This window comes from Drosophila subpulchrella, chromosome X (genome assembly GCF_014743375.2).
Source record: "Drosophila subpulchrella strain 33 F10 #4 breed RU33 chromosome X, RU_Dsub_v1.1 Primary Assembly, whole genome shotgun sequence".
Classification (NCBI taxonomy): Eukaryota; Metazoa; Arthropoda; class Insecta; order Diptera; family Drosophilidae; genus Drosophila; species Drosophila subpulchrella.
This window is the reverse complement of record NC_050613.1, coordinates 13,339,089-13,357,193: the sequence shown is the minus strand read 5'-3', so window position 1 is coordinate 13,357,193 and position 18,105 is coordinate 13,339,089. Positions and strand designations below refer to the sequence as shown.

Below are 18,105 nucleotides of genomic sequence, written 5' to 3'. Positions count from 1 at the left end.
TGGAAAGAAAAATCGTATTTATACCCGTTACTCGTAGAGTAAAAGGGTATACTAGATTCGTCGGAAAGTATGTAACAGGCAGAAGGAAGCGTTTCCGACCCCATAAAGTATATATATTCTTGATCAGGATCACTAGCCGAGTCGATCTAGCCATGTCCGTCTGTCCGTCTGTCCGTCTGTCTGTCCGGATGAACGCTGAGATCTTGGAAACTATGAGAGCTAGGCTATTGAGATTTGGCGTGCAGATTCCTGAGCTTCTTACGCAGCGCAAGTTTGTTTCAGTAGAGTGCCACGCCCACTTTTACGCCCACAAACCGCCCAAAACTGTGGCTCCTACAGTTTTGATGCTAGAATAAAAATTTTAACTGAAATGTATTGTTCTCATCAATACCTATCGATTAATAAAAAAAAAGTTTGCCACGCCCACTTTATCGCCCACAAACCGCCCCCAAACTTCAAAAAATCGTAAATATGGACGTGGATATCTCGGAAACTATCAAAGATATAGAATCAGGATTTCAGATTTAGATTCCGTAGCTTTGTACGCAGCGCAATTTTGATACGCGAATATGCCACGCCCGCTCTACCGCCCACAAACCGCCCAAGCCTGTGGCGCCCACAATTTTCATGCTAGATACTAAATTTTAACTGAACTGTATCGGTCTCGTCAATACCTATCGATTAACCAAAAAAAAATTTGCCACGCCCACCCTAACGCCCATAACGCTTAAATCTGTCTACCGCCGGTAGGTGGCGCATTTCAGTCTTGCTTTGCTGCTTGCTTATTTCCATTTCCCTTTGGTCCCTTTAGCTGAGTAACGGGTATCTGATAGTCGAGGCACTCGACTATAGCGTTCTTTCTTGTTTTGACTAAAATCGGAATCTCGTTTTTTGGCCCTAAAAATTCAGTTTTTTGGCTGCCGAAATAAAAATAAAAGTCAGAATGAGGAATGTCATACCTCGTTGAACTCGTTGCTTATTTTTCAATCTATTGGCATTCAAACCTGGAAATGTTTAACTTTTCGCAATTTTCGCAAAAAAAGACGATGTAACCCCTTACAAAAAATGAAAAAATTTGTCAAAAATTAAATTTCCCGGAAATGGATTGGGATTGTTAGCATAGGTTGTCAGCTGCTCAAAACAGTCGGTCTTTTAGCTGTAGGTCTTGATTTGGCCAAACTACGATCGAAAACGTTAGAGAAAAATTGTGTTTTTGACTAAAATCTGAATCTCGTATTTTTCACAAAATTTGAAATTATAATTCTTAAAATAAAATGTATCATTTGGTTATACTTTTAACAACCCCATCTTCAAGAAGTATAATATATTCCATTTATAGATCTTCGATTTTAGAAAGAGGGGCCTAAACTTGGATTAGTCCTGTATAAAAAGGTGCTTTAAAGGAGCGAGCATAAACTAACTAAGGACTTGCAGCTTTTTTGGTCCTCAACTTGGTTTAGTTCCTGTATAAAACACGAAGCTTACACCACCATTTTCTACTCCAGAGCTTTTTTAAGCTGCTAGGTTCAGGCGGTGTATCTTTACCCAACTATTACGAACTATTTACTCCGAAAAGCTTTCCGGGCCAAAAGCTGAGATTAGCATAGCATACCATGTTAGTTAACAGGGTCGGGATCTTAGGGGGTGCTGGAATGGTGGATGGGGTGGACGGTCTTCTGGACAGCTCCATGCTGATTGCCAAAAGGCCAAGCCATGTTAGCCAACAAGTTCGCTTAATGGTTGGCTCAGGCTTCCATGACGGGCAGCCAAATAATTTCGAACTCCTGCTGGGGCTTCCATCTTTCAACCTCCATCCTTCTGCCCCCCAACTACCAAATATAAGCCAAAAACACCAGAACCATGCTGAGAGTGAAAACAAGCGAGATTTTTGTGATATTTTATGTTGAACATTTATTTCATTATATTTTCAGATGTTCTAGAGCGGTCTGTCTGCCCCCAGAGTCCAGTGCCCAGTGGTCAAATGGCCATGGAACACCGCCCACCGACCGCTGACCAAGAGATTCATCATCAATCAATTGGCTTTGGTATCTGGTGGTCGGGCAATCTGGAGACAGAAAGTACTGCGAAATAGAACGAAATGTAGCGGGGAGGGAACAAAAATGTTTTAGCAATCTTTGGCTGCGATAGATTCCACCTCATAAAGTATAAATAATGCGGTTGCGGATCGGGAGTCTTACAACTAAATAGCCATCAATACAGTGTATACATATATGATTGTATATGGGATTATGTATTCTTTAGTGTATTCATAGAAATGCATCACATTTAAGTTTATTTTTTTTTTTTTATCGCATTTGCGTTAGTGTAGCGTTTTCGAAAATCAAGTAGTAGCTTGGCTTGTCAAAGCAACACTCACATAAATATATATGTATGTATATAGGTTATATATTTAAATATCTATAACGATCGGCATATCGATCTGCACACAGATGGCATGGGCCAAGCACAGGGATTGCGATTACCAAATCGTTTTACATTCATAAATTCTTCATTATTCAGTGTGTTCAATGTTGCACATTAACTCTAGACACATATACACAGAGATATTAGGTAATATTTGTTGTCAGTTTTGTTTTCCCTTTAGTATATATTTATTCATAGTCATATTCATATGGTTACTCGTACAGCTAACATTAAAAATTTTCGATATCATCGGTTTTCTTTACTTGGTGGTTTAAGTATGTTGCGCATCTTAGGATGGCGTTCTCTCAAATAGGATAATTTCCACGATACTTGCAAAAACTCTTTGGGTACGTTTCAATACGATTTTAAAAAACTATAGCTATAGTGTCGATCCTCTGTGGGTGTTCAATTACTGTTCGGAACTTTGTCAATAGATTTCGTTCTTCAAAAATTGGGCTGGCCATCAGCTAGCTGGACGAAAGTGCCCACGGCTGTCTGCTTAGTTTACCTAATTTGACCATGGTTTTAAGTCAACACATTGCGACAATTATATGTTGACATTGGCAACAAAAGCCCGAAAACCTACAGATATGTGTTGTGCACGTCTTTTTGTGTGGGTATCTGGGCATCTGGGTTAAATTGGTTATTTTGATATTTGGTTATTTGTAAATACTTTTCGTCAGTTTGAAACCGCAAAAGATTTCCGATTTAGATTTCACACAAATAGTCTGCATTTTGCAGCTGCATCCGCCCTTTGGCCTCTGTAATATTTCCTTGTCGTTTTGTAAATACACATCAAACATTTAATATTCAGTAAATATATGTGATTATTTAGGTAGTACACTGTTGAATATGGGTGCGATTTAAAAGGGTTTTTTTTTTTTAAATTGGCATCTTTGTGCACTCGTTAATTAATGCAGAATGGAAACACACACTCACTTACGATCTAGGTAAATATATAGGTATTCTTACTGTGTTTTTCAGCTTGGCTCGCTTTGAATTTAGTAGACAGTCGAGTGTCGCGATTTTCGATACCGATTTGGTACCGATTTCGACTACTCTAACCTGCCAATCTAGACAAAATATCATCAATTTCAACGCATTGCATGGCTAATATCAAATGATAAATCCTAGCGCTACTAACTACGCGTGTATATTCTACTGCTCATCTCCTTCGTTTTTCGCCTCGTCCATTTCGAATTTAATCAGAGTGCAAAAATTTCACCTCAATTCATTGTCTAATTTCTAGGGAATACCGTTTTCCAACTATGTAATTCCAACACGGACATCCATACTGTCTTGCACTTTCACTTTCAATTGTGGAAACCTTCATCTGTTCATCGGTTAAATATAAACCTTCTTATCGGATGGCTTCCTAACCTCTAACCTCTAACTTCTAACACCTGTCATTCGTCTTCTGAAACCGAAACTGAATAGTTATTGTTTAAATTTACACTGGGCTTACATAACCCCTAGAGTTGATACTTAAACTTATGGCCCAACAATGGTTACATGAAAAATTTTTAGATTGTTTGAGAATATTTGGATAAATTTAAATAATACTGATTTCGCAAATTTTTGATCTGCCATCGTTGGGCCAGAAATTTAAATAGCAACTTAAGCTTAAAATCTTTTATTTTACCTTTACTCCATTTTTAAAATGCTGCTGAAACGACTTAATTGACTGATTCAATTAGTTTTGTATTAAAGTTACAAATCTTGAGTCTATGAATGTAAACAAGATGTGTAGTAAAATTGCAATGGAACTTGAAAATTAACACTTTTAAATTCCTTTCTTTTGGTGACTTTCACAAGAAGTTGTATTAAAAATAATGGAAATATTTAAAAGAAAATCTTGATTAATGGAAAATGATTATTGATTAATATGGCAGAAGGCCATATTGAAAAATCAAAAATGATCGATGGGTGGTGGCAAGGTGCCAGTGATTCCAGTCCTCTATAAAATCCCAACCAACTTGCAACTTGCCTTACTACGGCTTCCTCTTGCGTTTGGCGAACATTTGGGACCACAATCAGAATCACACATTCGACGACTTGGGCACCGCTCCGGTCTCGGCTCCGGGGGCATGGCCCTGTGGCTCCGGCGCCTGCTGCTGCTGCTGCTGCTGCTGCTGCACTTCATCCCTGTCCGGCGACACTTGCTCCAAATGGATCTGGACGATGTGGTCCTCCACCTCCAGTCGCTGGCCACCATGCTCCTCCTGCTCCTCCAGATCCCGGGCCAAGGTCTCGCTGCGCAGCAGTCGCCGCTTATGGCCGCCATTCTTCTTGGGCACTGGCACCCTGATGTTAAACTCATCATCCAGTGTCTCGATCAGATCCAGATTGCCGGAATCCTGTTGGCCAGCTGACTTGGCGGCGGCGGCGGCTGCAGCAGCAGCACTGGTGGAGGGTCCATCTCCAATCTCGGTGGATGTGGGCCCCTGTCGTCGTCCGTTCCTCCTGCCCACCGGTGCATCATGCAGGGCCAAGCGCTCCATCTCCAGTCGCAGCTCACCCAAAGTGGCAGAGGCGAATCCCGGACGCTGGGTCTCATCCACATGGACCAGAACGAAGGGCAACTTCAGGGACAACTCGCCGCCCATGCCGCTTAGGGTGAGCTTCACCTTGACATAGTACGACACATAGATGGCGAACACGTTGCGCTCCTCGCCATTTCCCGGTGCATTGGGATGTCCTGGATGACCCTGACCCTGACCCTGGGGGGGCTGCCACAAGTGTGGATGTGGAGTGACCAGGGCCGGACTGCCCAAGGGATGACCACATCCACCAAGCAGCTGGGCATTCTGCATGACAAAGTGCGGCGAACGGATGGCCGAGGCAGCGATGGCGCCGGTGATCTCATCCGGCTCGGTGCTGCGCTGCAAAGTGTCCTCCAGGGCGATCCAGTTCTTGGTGGGACCGCGCTGCGGACGGAGCACCACGGTGGTGTTCAATGAGGCCCCGGCGGCCACCGTGCGGTCCACCGGCGGTGAGATGTTGTCCGAATCGGCCACCACATTCTTGAATTTGCCATTGTTGAACATGCAGACATCGACGTGCTGGATGGCGCAGACCTGTCGGTGGGGGGAATACCCGGAAGAAATAATACAAAAATCAGAGAGAAGTGTTATATGGTCGAGGGGAAAACTCCTGGGGAAAGATGTGGGTAGCAAAGGATGCCTTTAAGGGAACTGTGCAACTGGAGAAGGCCAATTCTGCGTAGGAGCTGGCAATCAAGTGGGCATATCCACTTAGGCAATCTACACAAGATTGCCCCATGGCAATATAAAATCCCCAGTTAAAAAAAACAATACATTTTTGATTGGAAATCTTGTGATTTACTTGTTCCATAAGTTTTCGAATATTTAAGCGTTTGGTGAATGTAAAAAAATTTCCGTTATATTAGTTTTTCCAAATATGTTTACCAACCCCTTTTTATATTCTATAGTGGCTTTGGAAATAAATAATTAATAATAAATAAAAGCATAGTCAATAATAGCTATGTAGTAAAAACATTCTATACATTTTATAAGCACTGTACAATACAAACAATAGAAAACATTGTAACTATAATCGAATTAGAATCTAGAAAGACAAATTAAAAATGTTTTGCAGATAGAACTTTAGGTTCCTATGTATGTTTGTCTCAGTTTTTTAATCAATACTTCCATCGAAAAAATAAAAAATGTAAATACATTATAAATTTCGTAATGAAGAATTTTCTTAATTTTTAAGTATGAAACAAAATTAAGGTAATTAATTAAATAAAATCAAACAATAGATTTGTTATATCTTGTACATAAGGTGAAACATATTAAAATCAATAAGTAATTAAAGACTCAAACTTAGGCCATTGTATACTCATGAAACTACCAATTCAAATGGTTATAATACCAAATCAAACTTAGCCAAGAAACCAGGATTATAAGATTACTTTTTCCGATTCATTAGAAAACCTTTTACCGAGCTTTTCCCCACAGAGCATTGTCTAGTCACCCAAAGTCCCTCTGCTGGCTGGCCTTTTGGGCCCTGTTTGTACTTGGACGTTATTTTATGGCTGCGACCAAAATGTCCCTGGCCCAATCTGGCACCCAATCTCAGATAATGCACTCAATTACCGTCCATTCAAGTGGCCTGGTCTGCGAATTGCCAGAAAGCAAAAAAATAGGGGAAAACAGCAGAAATAATGTATTAAACTCAGGCCCAGACTCGCTTATTGGCAGCTCATCAGTGTCGATTTCTCGTTGCGAGCTTTCACGGCTTTTTATGTGCAATTTAGGCTTCATTTATTTGTTGGCTAGTCTCTTATGAGGCCAACAAACAAATGGAAATGAAAGTGCATGATATGTGAAAAATTAAAAATATATTACTCATCCGCCATGTTGACCATGTTCTGTGGAATATTTCAAAAAGAATACTAACAAAATATTCATATAAAAATTATAATTCCAGTTATTAGATATTCGTTTTTTGTTTTTTTCCTTTTTTTTTCTTACATAAAACACAATTTGTTTTCGTTAATTAATATATATATATATAAATTGATTATGCCACTTATTTGTTTTAATGAATTCTCCAGTCTGCAACATTATTATGGCCCTTCTTTGATTTCACGTATTTAAGAGCTCGTGAAATGTATCCCTTCGTTGGCGGCAATCGAAGTGAGCAATCAAAATCTTCCATCGAATCGACTCATTGAATTCACGGTTTTCAATACCATATAGCATTTAAATGGCCGTCATCCAAGTCGCCGTTTGCCTTTGTGCCAGACTTTCAACTGGCTGGAGGGCAAAGGACTTTTGCCCGCCAAAGGACTTGTTGCTAGACCCATTCTCCCTTCTCCGCTCCCCATTCCCCAATCCATACCATCCCCAATTCCCAATCCGCAGTCACCACATCCACTTCGATGGAAATTGGGGAACAGATGTCCAAGTTACCCAAGGGCCCAAGGTAACTTTTGACATTTGCCGGGCGACTATGGTTGGTAAAAAAAATACAAAAAATAAAAAAAAGTACAAAGCAATCTCAGCATTCAGAATCGCACACACAGAGAATTGTAGGTACATATTAAATAAGGCGCAAAGTGCACGATGAAAATAAAATAAACGGGCAAGAGGTTTCCCCCAAGAAATCTCGGCTTGGTATAAACATTTAGACCGTCTTTCTGGGCGGCAAATGTGAAAAGGGGGGGGGAGTGAGGTGCCGGGAAAAAGCCATCAAATCGAATTATGCGATTCCATAAAAGATGGCTGAAACTTGACACAAATGTACAAGGACTCCGGGGCTCTGAATGGCCAGAAAGGACACGAGCACTCCCTTCTAAAAGAGGCAAACGAATCGAAGCAAAACAAAGCAAAACACAACCAGTTGAGAATATTATTTACTGCTTTAAACCAATCCTGAGCCATTTGAGAATATAAATTGTAGAAAACAGGAAGTTCGGCAGACTCTGTGAATTATGCAGAGCAGATGTAGCCCAGTGTTTTGGGCCAGGATATGGAAAATCACTGTTTTCATTTTACAAACATCTGAAGTCAGACAATGGTTAACATATTTATAAAAAAATTTATAAAAAAAAATGCACACAATATTTTTTATTTTTTAAGTCCTATTCGTCTGCCGAACGAAAGACCTTCAAATATTCAATAAAATATATTTAATAGCCAACCAAGGTACTTCACTTTTATATTAGTTTCAGTATTATATACTGGCGTTAATTTGTTTAAACTAACTACAAAATATTTGACTGACCCAGAAACCCGAAAAGATGTGAATTTATTTTTGTGGAGAACCCAATGGCTGCAGTCAATCAATCCAATGTTCACCCTTTTATGTAACAGCCGATTATCCCAAATGGTAATATGCTTCGGTTGACCCTTTCATTGGCTTCGTTATGAATGTCCTGACCTTTTTTCTGGCTTTTTCCCAAATGTTTTCGTTTATCCACAAGGAGAAGAATATTGAAAAGAAAATATCTTCGAAGGAAATAGTAGTCGACCATATTAAAAAAGAGTTTTTTTTTTAAGTGTCTTTAAAAATTGGAAGGAAATATTATTCTAAGTTTTCAACATTAAATACAAAAGGTTCTTATTTATGTAATATGTATGTTTTGAAGACCTAATTATATAATATTTAAACTTTTTTTAATAGTTCTTATTATATTTAAATCAATTTAAGCTTGTTTTGAGTGTAGAATTGGAAGACGAAGTAATCGCAATTTTAGAATTTATAGAATATAACATACGCAAGTTTCTTAACTTAAGTATACCCCTGTCCCTTAAAACCGCCCTTGTGGATCGCTATTTACGCGTATGGAAAAGACAATTCCACGTGCACACGTCTACTCGTATGTCATAACATGTATCTCTGTCGATGGCTGTGGTGGTTATCCCTCTGTTTCTTGGCCAACTTCTACTCGGTCTATTCAGTCAATTCAGTCTATTCATCAATGAACAATGCGCCGTGCAGATAATGGAGGTACAATAAAAATAAACAATAACATTTGACAGGCGGCACCATAAAACATTTTCCAATGCGCACTGAAGTCCTGAAACGTTTGTCTCTTTTTATCCTTACAGGATTGAATTGTGCTTGCCATATGCATTTTGCATTAGCCTCGAGTTCCATTTTCTTGAGCTTAGATGCACATGCACATTCACTTGGGGCTGTCAAACGTAAGTATTGCCCCCATCTCACATGCGTAATATCCGGTACGTAATTAAATGACGTTTCAAGGCTCCAGTGCGCCACCTGATTCCATTCCCACCACCACCCCCCACCCTAAATTTATGACATTTAGATTCTCCTTCTGGTTCTTCCACTTAGTCAGAGAATCGTAAGCCAGTTTTGTCCTTATTCCCAAAGCTGCACAACGAAATATTTACTTAAAATATAATTTTGTAATAATCACAAAGAATCAAATGGTTGTACAGACGTTACGCATCTTTCCTCCAATGAATATCTCTTTTCCACTTTATGTTGCTAGTATCTTAGTTCACTGAGTGAATACTGTGATCGATGCAAACTGCGGGTTAACGATGGCCCATAACCGTGCGATAAAGGTGGGTTGGACCAGGATTAGACATAGCCCGGCACAATGTAAAACTGTAGCACACTTTTGCGCGTTCCATTTCCCGTTAAATACAGCATACTGGAGAGGGGGGATGGTGACTGTTGTGACGACATGGAGGCTCTATGAATGCCAAAGAACCCAGAACCTCCAATAAAGGTGTGTGTGCGGCTCACATAGAAAGGCCTTCGGGGCACAATAAAAACCCAAGCCGAGAAGCCCATGAGCGGGAAAAAAAGGGGGTGAAAAATAAAGCCCATAAAATGTATAAACACAATTTTCACTTTAACTGCGTCTTTTGCCAGCCTTTCACTTTGCCAAGGTCCTTTTACACAGAATTTGGGGGGAAAGCTAAAGTCTCTTCGCTTGACAATTTCATTCGGCTAAGCGCAATTTGCATATGTTCGTGAGTGGGTGTGCTTAAGGAATCAACTGGCTGTTCTGGCTGTCCCCAGACCCAAGGGATCCTTTCGACTTGTCGCCCTGTCCGCCCAGCTGTCTGTCATCCCCTTCATTTGAGCCGTCACCTGGTGCGTATACGTAATCTTTCCATTACCCCATCGCGATTAGCACGCGATGTTGGGATAAATGAATAAAACCCAAGGTACGATTCTTTTGCGATAAGATAGTCTGCATAAGAACTAGAACAATTTGAGCTCATAGCCAATGGATAGCCACTAAAAATATAGAAATTACATAAGCTCTTAAACGTCCGCCTTTAAGACTCCGTCTGCCCAAATTGCCTCTTAAGCCTTCTATTGTTAGTCACACCTATTGTTTGGCCACTAATTGAATCCGATTGCCCCGACATGCAGAAATTCGAAAATTATCTTTGGTAATTGGTATTTATTTCATTAAATTGGTACTTGGTCTGTGGAATGCGACAGTGGCACTGGCAAGGGACCAAAACAAAGACAATGGCCCCCCAGATGCTCTGAAGCTCCTTCTCGGGTAACTCAAAACTGCAAATCCATCCTCATCGTTATCCATTTGCCATCGAAACTCATTGTTCATAGATGGGCGGTGCCGGGCAGGCCACAATCAGCTTAACTCGAGTCTCTGCCCTCTGGTGGGCGTTTGATTAACTGTCATAACTAGGTTTTCATAGAGGCAACCCTTTCAACACAAAATCATTCGCAAAGAATGTTTTGGTCCTGTCTCTCTCGACTACAATACACCTGCTTAAAATTCTAAATATCAGGGGTGCCATATAAATCACTGGGGTTCTGGAATTACATTTAAATGAAATATTAGGTGTCTGAAAGTATGCAACTGCGTACTTTTAGACACCAAAAGTGACATTTAAAATGATTTCAAAACTTTTGTAAGTTCTTTGGCACCCCTCATATTAAAGAACTAATATGTTAATACAAAAATGATGAAAATATGATGTACAATTAAATTGTATTAAGCAATGCCATTGTATGTAATGAAAACTCTTCAATTTCTCTCTGTATTTTAATTCGTTAATTCTATTCAATTGTATTATACCTTCCACCGAACAAAGCATCATAAAATCAGATTTCCTTAGTGTTGGGTACAACCATCGACTAATGGGTATGAAATCCCAGTGCCTATTCCTGATCCCGACCCGCCCTGTTTGCATAGACGGAGTGCCAATGCTGATTATGTACCCCGGTGTGTGCAGGCCAGGACAAAAGTTGAGGATGAATATGGATGGATGCAGTGGCGCCGACCGGTCAGTTCCTTATACGGATTTAATCCTTTAAACAAAAGCCAATCACTGACTAAATAGATGAGCACATTGTAAATTGAATCTTATGCTAAGCGCTCAACTGCCTTCCTAAAGATTATATCTTTCATTTGGTCTTTTGTAAATGATATTTGATATTTAATACTTGGTATATTGTCTTGAATTGAAACTAAATTCGAGACTGCCAATCAAATTGTTCTGCAGGCACTTAGGGTTTTTCCACAGCAACCGCACATACGAGTATTCCCCACAAAAGTATCCATGGTTTTTTCACCCGGCAGCATCACGTTGCGTATGCGTTATGCGATTTTTAATGATGGCCTGCATAACTTCGGGGGGCTGGGGCTTGTGAACTGCGATTGAATCGAAAGTCTGGGGAAATGCCACAGAAACTTACCCGCACTTTGCGGACCGTCTTGCGGCTGTCGTTGCGTATATTAACGGTCACATTGACGTCCTCGCCGTGGGTGTACCAGCCCTTGTCCAAACTGGCCCTCAAGCCGACCCTTCCATCGTGCAGCAGGAAGGGCTTGTCCACGGACCCTTGGGGACCGCCACAGGGTCCCACGCTGACGCCCCCGATGCCTCCGGTGACCCCGGCACCAGTGTGCGGCGGCAACATGCTGTCACAGTGCTGGAAATCGTGAAAAATCGAATATAAGTGCTTCCCATCAAAACAACACAACACTTTGGCATAGCTTTATGTGAAGTGTTCTAAAGTGGCCTAAAAATTTTGTTGATGTAACCACAAAATTATTTTTGGGAAAAAGAATGTAACAAATATAATTTAAAATCCTAGGTCTTGAATAACTTACTCTTATTTTCATTGAATGGCAGTCTTTGAAAATCAATCCCCTGAATAAATACATTTATGTTAAGACTTCTTAGAAAATTGTTCACGAATATTTCCCGGTAAAACGATACCAAAATTTTGTTGTACGTCTAGTTTTTCTTCCGAATATTTAGTGTAATATGCTTTAAAGTGGCCCAAAAATGTCTCTATATTTTTTACATTTTGTATGTTATCATTTGGCTTTAATATCACTTTTCACTGCACACTTTTCGACTTCCTATTGTGTGGCCTGGGTGTCTAAAAGTATGCAACAAAATTTGTAATCCAAACATTTCTGCCGAAAAACGACATTGCTAATTTTACTGCATACTTTTAGACACCTTTATAAATGATTTTTAAATCCTTCATCTTGATACATTTCGGTTAAGACTTCCTAGAAAATGTCCCACTTATAATATCGGGTTTCTTGAAAACCCCGATGGGTATCCTAAATCTGGGGCTTTGGAACTCACCTCCTGGAAGGACTTGCTGTAGTTGTGGAACGGATCATTGGGGCACTTCTCGATCTCGCTCTTGCTGCGCCCGAAGCGACCGCTGAATCGAAAGGATTTTGGCGAGAGACGAAGCTTGGGAAAGGAGTCGCCCCGCTCCGACTTGGACTTGTGCTTGGATCCGCTTGACGGCTGCGATTGCGATTGATACTGCGCTTGTGATTGATGGGATGTGCTCGGCTGCGGCTGCTGCTCGCCACCTCCTTCCCCGCCCGAGGGGGGCGTGGCACTGGCCGGGGGCGATTGGGCGCCCTGTTGTCGACCGGCATAGGCGGCAAACTGCTCGGGAGCCAAGTGCTGATGAAAGACATCCGTGCGATAGATCACCCTTACGCCCATCTTCACGGAGGCCCGTCGATGGAACTTCTCATCCGTTTTGTCCGCTGCAAGATTATTTTTTTGTGGGAATTGGGGGGAAAACATAGAATAAGGACGGGGTGATATTAGTATTATTAAAATTTTTGTATTAATAAAAAAAAAGAAAAATTCGCTTGCCGCTGTCGTTGCCGCCGCCGACGCTTGCTAAGCTTTTCAATTGGTGCAAGGACTTTCTAGTCGAAATGTCCTTTAATTTTGGTGGTGTTTTGTAATTTTGTGCCAGTCCTGGTCCGTCGATCGTCCGAATGGCAAGTGATCATGAGTTTTATTTTGATTGGCTTTTTTTTTTTACCTCAGGCAGGCAGGCGGCCACTTGAACGGATAGCAAACACATTGAACATGAAACATATGGAGGTGAAGAACACAGAAATGGCGGAAAAGAAACAGGTACATGTTTAGGGTAGAGGTAGTGATGGCGAATGTGGTGATGAAAAGATGGAGAGATGCAAATTGGAAGGGGAAACAGATGAGCTATAGGAACACCAATAGAGATCGAGCACAACAACGGAAAGGAACAGGTGGAGGCGACAGAAGAGACAGGCACCAGTGTTGGGAAAGGCACTTCAGTCGAAGTTCCATAATATGAAGCTGGAAGTTCGATATATGGAATTTCGAATGTCATTTTGTTAGCCTAGGTAAAATACATTGCATTTTATATATTTCCAGTGTTGGATATTTAATTTATTTTATTATACCTTTTTGTGTTTGCATTACTAGGTGTTTTCCAACACTGACAGGGACAAGTACAAAACAGAGAGACAGACATAGAGAGACACACAGAGAGAGAGAGACAGAGAGAGAGAGAGAGAGAGATAGAGCAAGCCACAACACCAAGAAACTGCAAAACGAAACGGATTGAAACGGAACGGAACGGTACGGGGATACAGAAACGGAAATGGAAATGGTTAGGAGCACGATCACGAGCAGCAACAGGATAACGACACCGATAGCGTGGCCGATCCGATCGGATCCGACTCGAACTCGAAATTGAATTCGAGTCCGGACCTCGACGTCCACATTCCACATTCACACTCAGATATCAGATCAATCAGATTAGTGCCAATCAGATATACCTTGGTCGGGGGCCGTGCACATACAGGCACAGCATCCGCGGCAGCAGAGCCTAAAGACCCACCTGGCCAGCGGATTGGGGCGCTTGATCTTGGCTTCTGCTCAAGTGGGCTCGTCGTCGCTCAGATGCTCTATGGGATTGGAAGGGGGGCGATACGAACGATACGGGATGAGGGGCGTGCGATCATGAATGGGGTTTAAGTTATACGAGTATGTGTATGTGTGTGAGTGTGAGTGCTTTTGGTCCACCTCAGTGCGTTTGATAACCCGCGTTCCGCATTCAACTTTGTTTTCAACTGTGATCCCACACCCCTTTGTTCCCTCGATTTATTAATTTGTTGATTTTTTCCAAAATGTAATAAAAAAATATATAATATATCAAATAATATATGTGTTATAAAATGCAGTGTCATGAAATTTCACTTTCAAATGGGTCATATTTTTTAGCTTTTATAAATTCTATTATTTTCTTTCTATATGTCATATCAATAAAGTTAAATATCCGATTATAAAATGTCAGTTTTAAATTTACCCACAGGCTAATTTTGTTGTCCTGTAAAATCTATAAGCTATAATCTGCAATAATTTTCAGCTTAGGCTTCAATGCGAAATGTGTAAATAAACCTTGTTTCCTAATTACTGAACCATTTCATACTAATTAGATATTTAATTTCACCCATTATGTAGTAAGCGCCCAAGTTAAATATGCAATGCCTGAGTATTGTTCAATACAATCGCCGTTCTTGACCAAACAATTGAGCCAACTGTTCCGATGCGCTTTGCTCTGCCATCCAGTGCATATATTTCCGAGTTGCTCATTGTTAGTTATGAAATGCACCGCATCCGTTGTCTTTAACCTTTGAACTGCTGGCAATGCGGAGAATAGGGGATACTGGATACGGGTCCAGCCAACGGCTGATATTGTGTAATTATGGAGGAGCACAGCAGCACAGCAGCACCGCAGCTCAGGGGCTCCGGGCTCAGAGGCATCATGCGGCAGCAGGAGCTGTCCATCCCAGGCCCAGGATTGCCGGACCCCTGTGTCCCTGCGTCCCTGCGTCCTGTTTCCTGTGTAGGTTGCCCAGAGCTACCGCAGTTGAGCTTTGCCTGCTAGCTCCAACAACTTCACGAGTGCCCCGAGACAGAGGCGTTGGGCAGGGGGGATTGGAATTGTAGGATGGGTACAAGGATGGCGATGGGGCTGGGATGGGCGATGGGGTTGGGAATCTGGGGCGATTCTCGCCTTGTCCCTCGGCGATGGCCAAGTCACACGGTTTCATTAAGCTGGATATTTTGCATGGCGCATGGCGCATGGTATGGCAAAGAAAATATACAGAATCACGGACATATTTTCTTAAGGCCGCGGGCGCCACGGAGCGACTTAAATAATATCAACAGTATCTCAATCTGGATATTAAACTCAATCTGAATCGGAATCTCGAATCTGAATCCGAGCCAAAGGCATTTAATATTGATTTTATGCTACCCCTTGTTGGTCCGAAGTTTAAATGTTTTACTTCAACTCATTTGTATTGACCTTAAAATATATTCAGTTTGGCAGCATTTCCACCGAGTTGATTTATTTTATTGTTTTAAATTTAATGCACAAGGGCGTATAAAATTAAAAAAAACATTTTCTCTCTCGCCCTTTTGCATTCACTGGAATTGTCCACTTTAAGAACACCCCCTCGAAAAAAAAGAAGAGAAAACAAAAGTGACAAACAAAAATAAAACCCGAACGAATCGTTACGAAAATCAATCACAAATTCCCCCCGTGCTGACGTCAGCGATTGATTCGATGAAAGAAGATTGAAGGGGGCGTGTCCGCTGGGGGATAGATGGATATTTATACACATATAATTGAACGGTGGAAATCGACTTGATTGTTACAATCCAAGTCGCAACTGGGCTTCAGTTGGCGACGGTGTCTGGATCTTTGATGGCGATTCGATGGGTTTGACTGGGTTGGTGTCAGGTGGTCAGGTGTTGTTTTTTTTTTTTTTTTTTTTTTTTTTGTGGGGGATGCCAGCAATGCGGGTGAGTGCTTCGGTTGAAGTCCCGATGTCTGTCTGTGACCCAGTCCCAAGGCATTCCGCTCCAGACTGTCCCATAATGGAAATCTTTGTCTATTTAAGGTGACCCAGGTAGAGCCCTATAACACTTGCTTATGGTATAAATGACACTTTGCTGATTTCAGGCTAACTAATTGGATCTATGTCAAATTCAAAAGATGCTTTTTAGCTGGGTTGGTTATACTTTTTTAAATAAATCCAATAAGTAAGACGACAATGCAGCAAGTGTCATAATACCCTAACCTTTCGAAAACCACTCATTGGATTTATTTAAAAAGTTTATGGTTACCTAATTATATTTAATCATAACATACGTGTGAAAAGATATGCTAAAAGTTTGCATATTGCCATATAACCTTTAAGCCTTATTTTACTCAATTCACCTAAGGTCACTCTAAAAATCAAGCAAAACCCAATCCACACTATTGCTATAAAAGTAAAGTCCTAATATAAACCTGGTCTTATAAAATTTAATTATATTTCTAGCAAAATAAAGATAAATTACCCTTTTAGACCGTAAAGTAAAAGTTCTACAAAGAAGTTCCTTCTTAGTTAAAGCCCTTCTGCCTGACTTTCCCTGACTCCTATTTCCAATTCCCCCTGGGAAAACCCCCATTTGTTCGGGGGTCGCAGGACTCACCGATGAAGCAGCGGACATCGTAGCTGGTGCCGATCGGAGCTCCGTAGTATCGCTTGGCCGGAACCAACTGGACACTGGGTGGGGCGTAGGAGGATAGCGATAGGGTGAAGGGATGGGCGCCGTCTCCCAGGCGTTTCATCAGGGCCTCCTGAAATGGTGAAAACAAATGGTGGAGTTCCAGGTTGAAGCTGAATTATCAGGAATGGAATGTGTTTGTTCATTTAACTAAGCTAAAATACTACGCTGCTCCTTTGTTTTCAGCCAGCATTTCATTTGCATTTACTTAGGGCACATCTATAAGTATGTTTGTATAAACATTAGAGTGGACCTTTGTTGGTAGCCGACTGGATTATTTAATTTATTGAACCTACTTTCTTTTGTTTCATAACAAACGCCACATAAAGTTATTTAATGTTTTTAAAACCCCACTTATTTTCGCACACATTTGTGGTTCACCCAAATGTATACTTACATGAAAACAAATTTATTTCAAGGTATAATCGCCTGCGCGTGTCTTCTTAGGTTGTCCGGACAACGGCAGGAATGTCCTTTGGACTTTTCTTGTCCTGAATTCTACCGCAAAAACCAAACCACAATAATATTATCAGGTGGCTTATCCTTTAAGACGCAAGTGAGCATTCAAGGAAGTAAGTAACTACAAGCACAAGCATTTTTATTGCTGCATGAGAAAGCTCCACTTAACATGGATTTTATGAAAACGTATTAAATACTCGCATCAAATTAAAGTTAATCGTTTGCAAATCTATCAAAACTTGACTCCGGCCAGATACAGCAAACATTTATTTATTCCACACTCAGAAAAAAAAAATTTAACAAGCAAGAATATATTAAATAGTAGTACCAAAGAACTAATGCTCATCGAAAAATTTTGATTAAATAGATTAAAAATGTATTTTTGATAGAAAGAACATTTCTATTTTAAATCGATTTGGATCTAATAGTCCTTTTAAAATTATTGTAAATTTCAAAGCACTCTGGTTATTTCGTATTTCTTTGAGTGTACTATTCAATCTATACAAGTCCCTTCTCCTCTTTTTCTGGATCTGTTTGTTGAGGCCTATTTTTGGCCAGCTTTTCTGTATCTTTGCCGGCTCCTGTCGTTCGGCAAGTTATTAAAATCAAATTTATTTAATTATGCGAGTGCCTGTGTGTGAGTTTCTGGCGATGAGCACCCTTAACGAATCCGGATCGTCTGCCAGTCGAGTTTATAAAGAAGTGGAGGGAAAAACCCATTGGCTAACCAAAAACGGGATGGCAACAAAAAAAAAAACTAGATTATTCCATGTCAAATTTAATAAAAAATGCGAAAAGTTGAATTTCAAAAGTTTTCGGTCAGACGCAGACCCCTTTCCACTCCCCTCGTCCTTCG

At 40.8% G+C, this 18,105-nt stretch overlaps 1 protein-coding gene across 4 annotated transcripts in view; it reads right to left on the bottom strand.

Annotated features, from left to right (window-relative positions):
- Window positions 1–1,896: 1,896 nt before the first annotated feature.
- LOC119557187 overlaps window positions 1,897–18,105 on the bottom strand; it is a 49,026-nt gene continuing 32,817 nt past the window's right edge. For all 4 annotated transcript variants that reach the window (XM_037869833.1, XM_037869834.1, XM_037869835.1 and 1 more), the window contains 4 exons: window positions 16,716–16,863; window positions 12,516–12,937; window positions 11,608–11,844; window positions 1,897–5,501 (listed from right to left, as the gene is read on the bottom strand). In XM_037869833.1, the coding sequence (XP_037725761.1) occupies window positions 4,464–5,501; window positions 11,608–11,844; window positions 12,516–12,937; window positions 16,716–16,863 (1,845 nt within the window). In that variant the 3' untranslated portion in view covers window positions 1,897–4,463. The remainder of the gene's footprint in view (window positions 5,502–11,607; window positions 11,845–12,515; window positions 12,938–16,715; window positions 16,864–18,105) is intronic.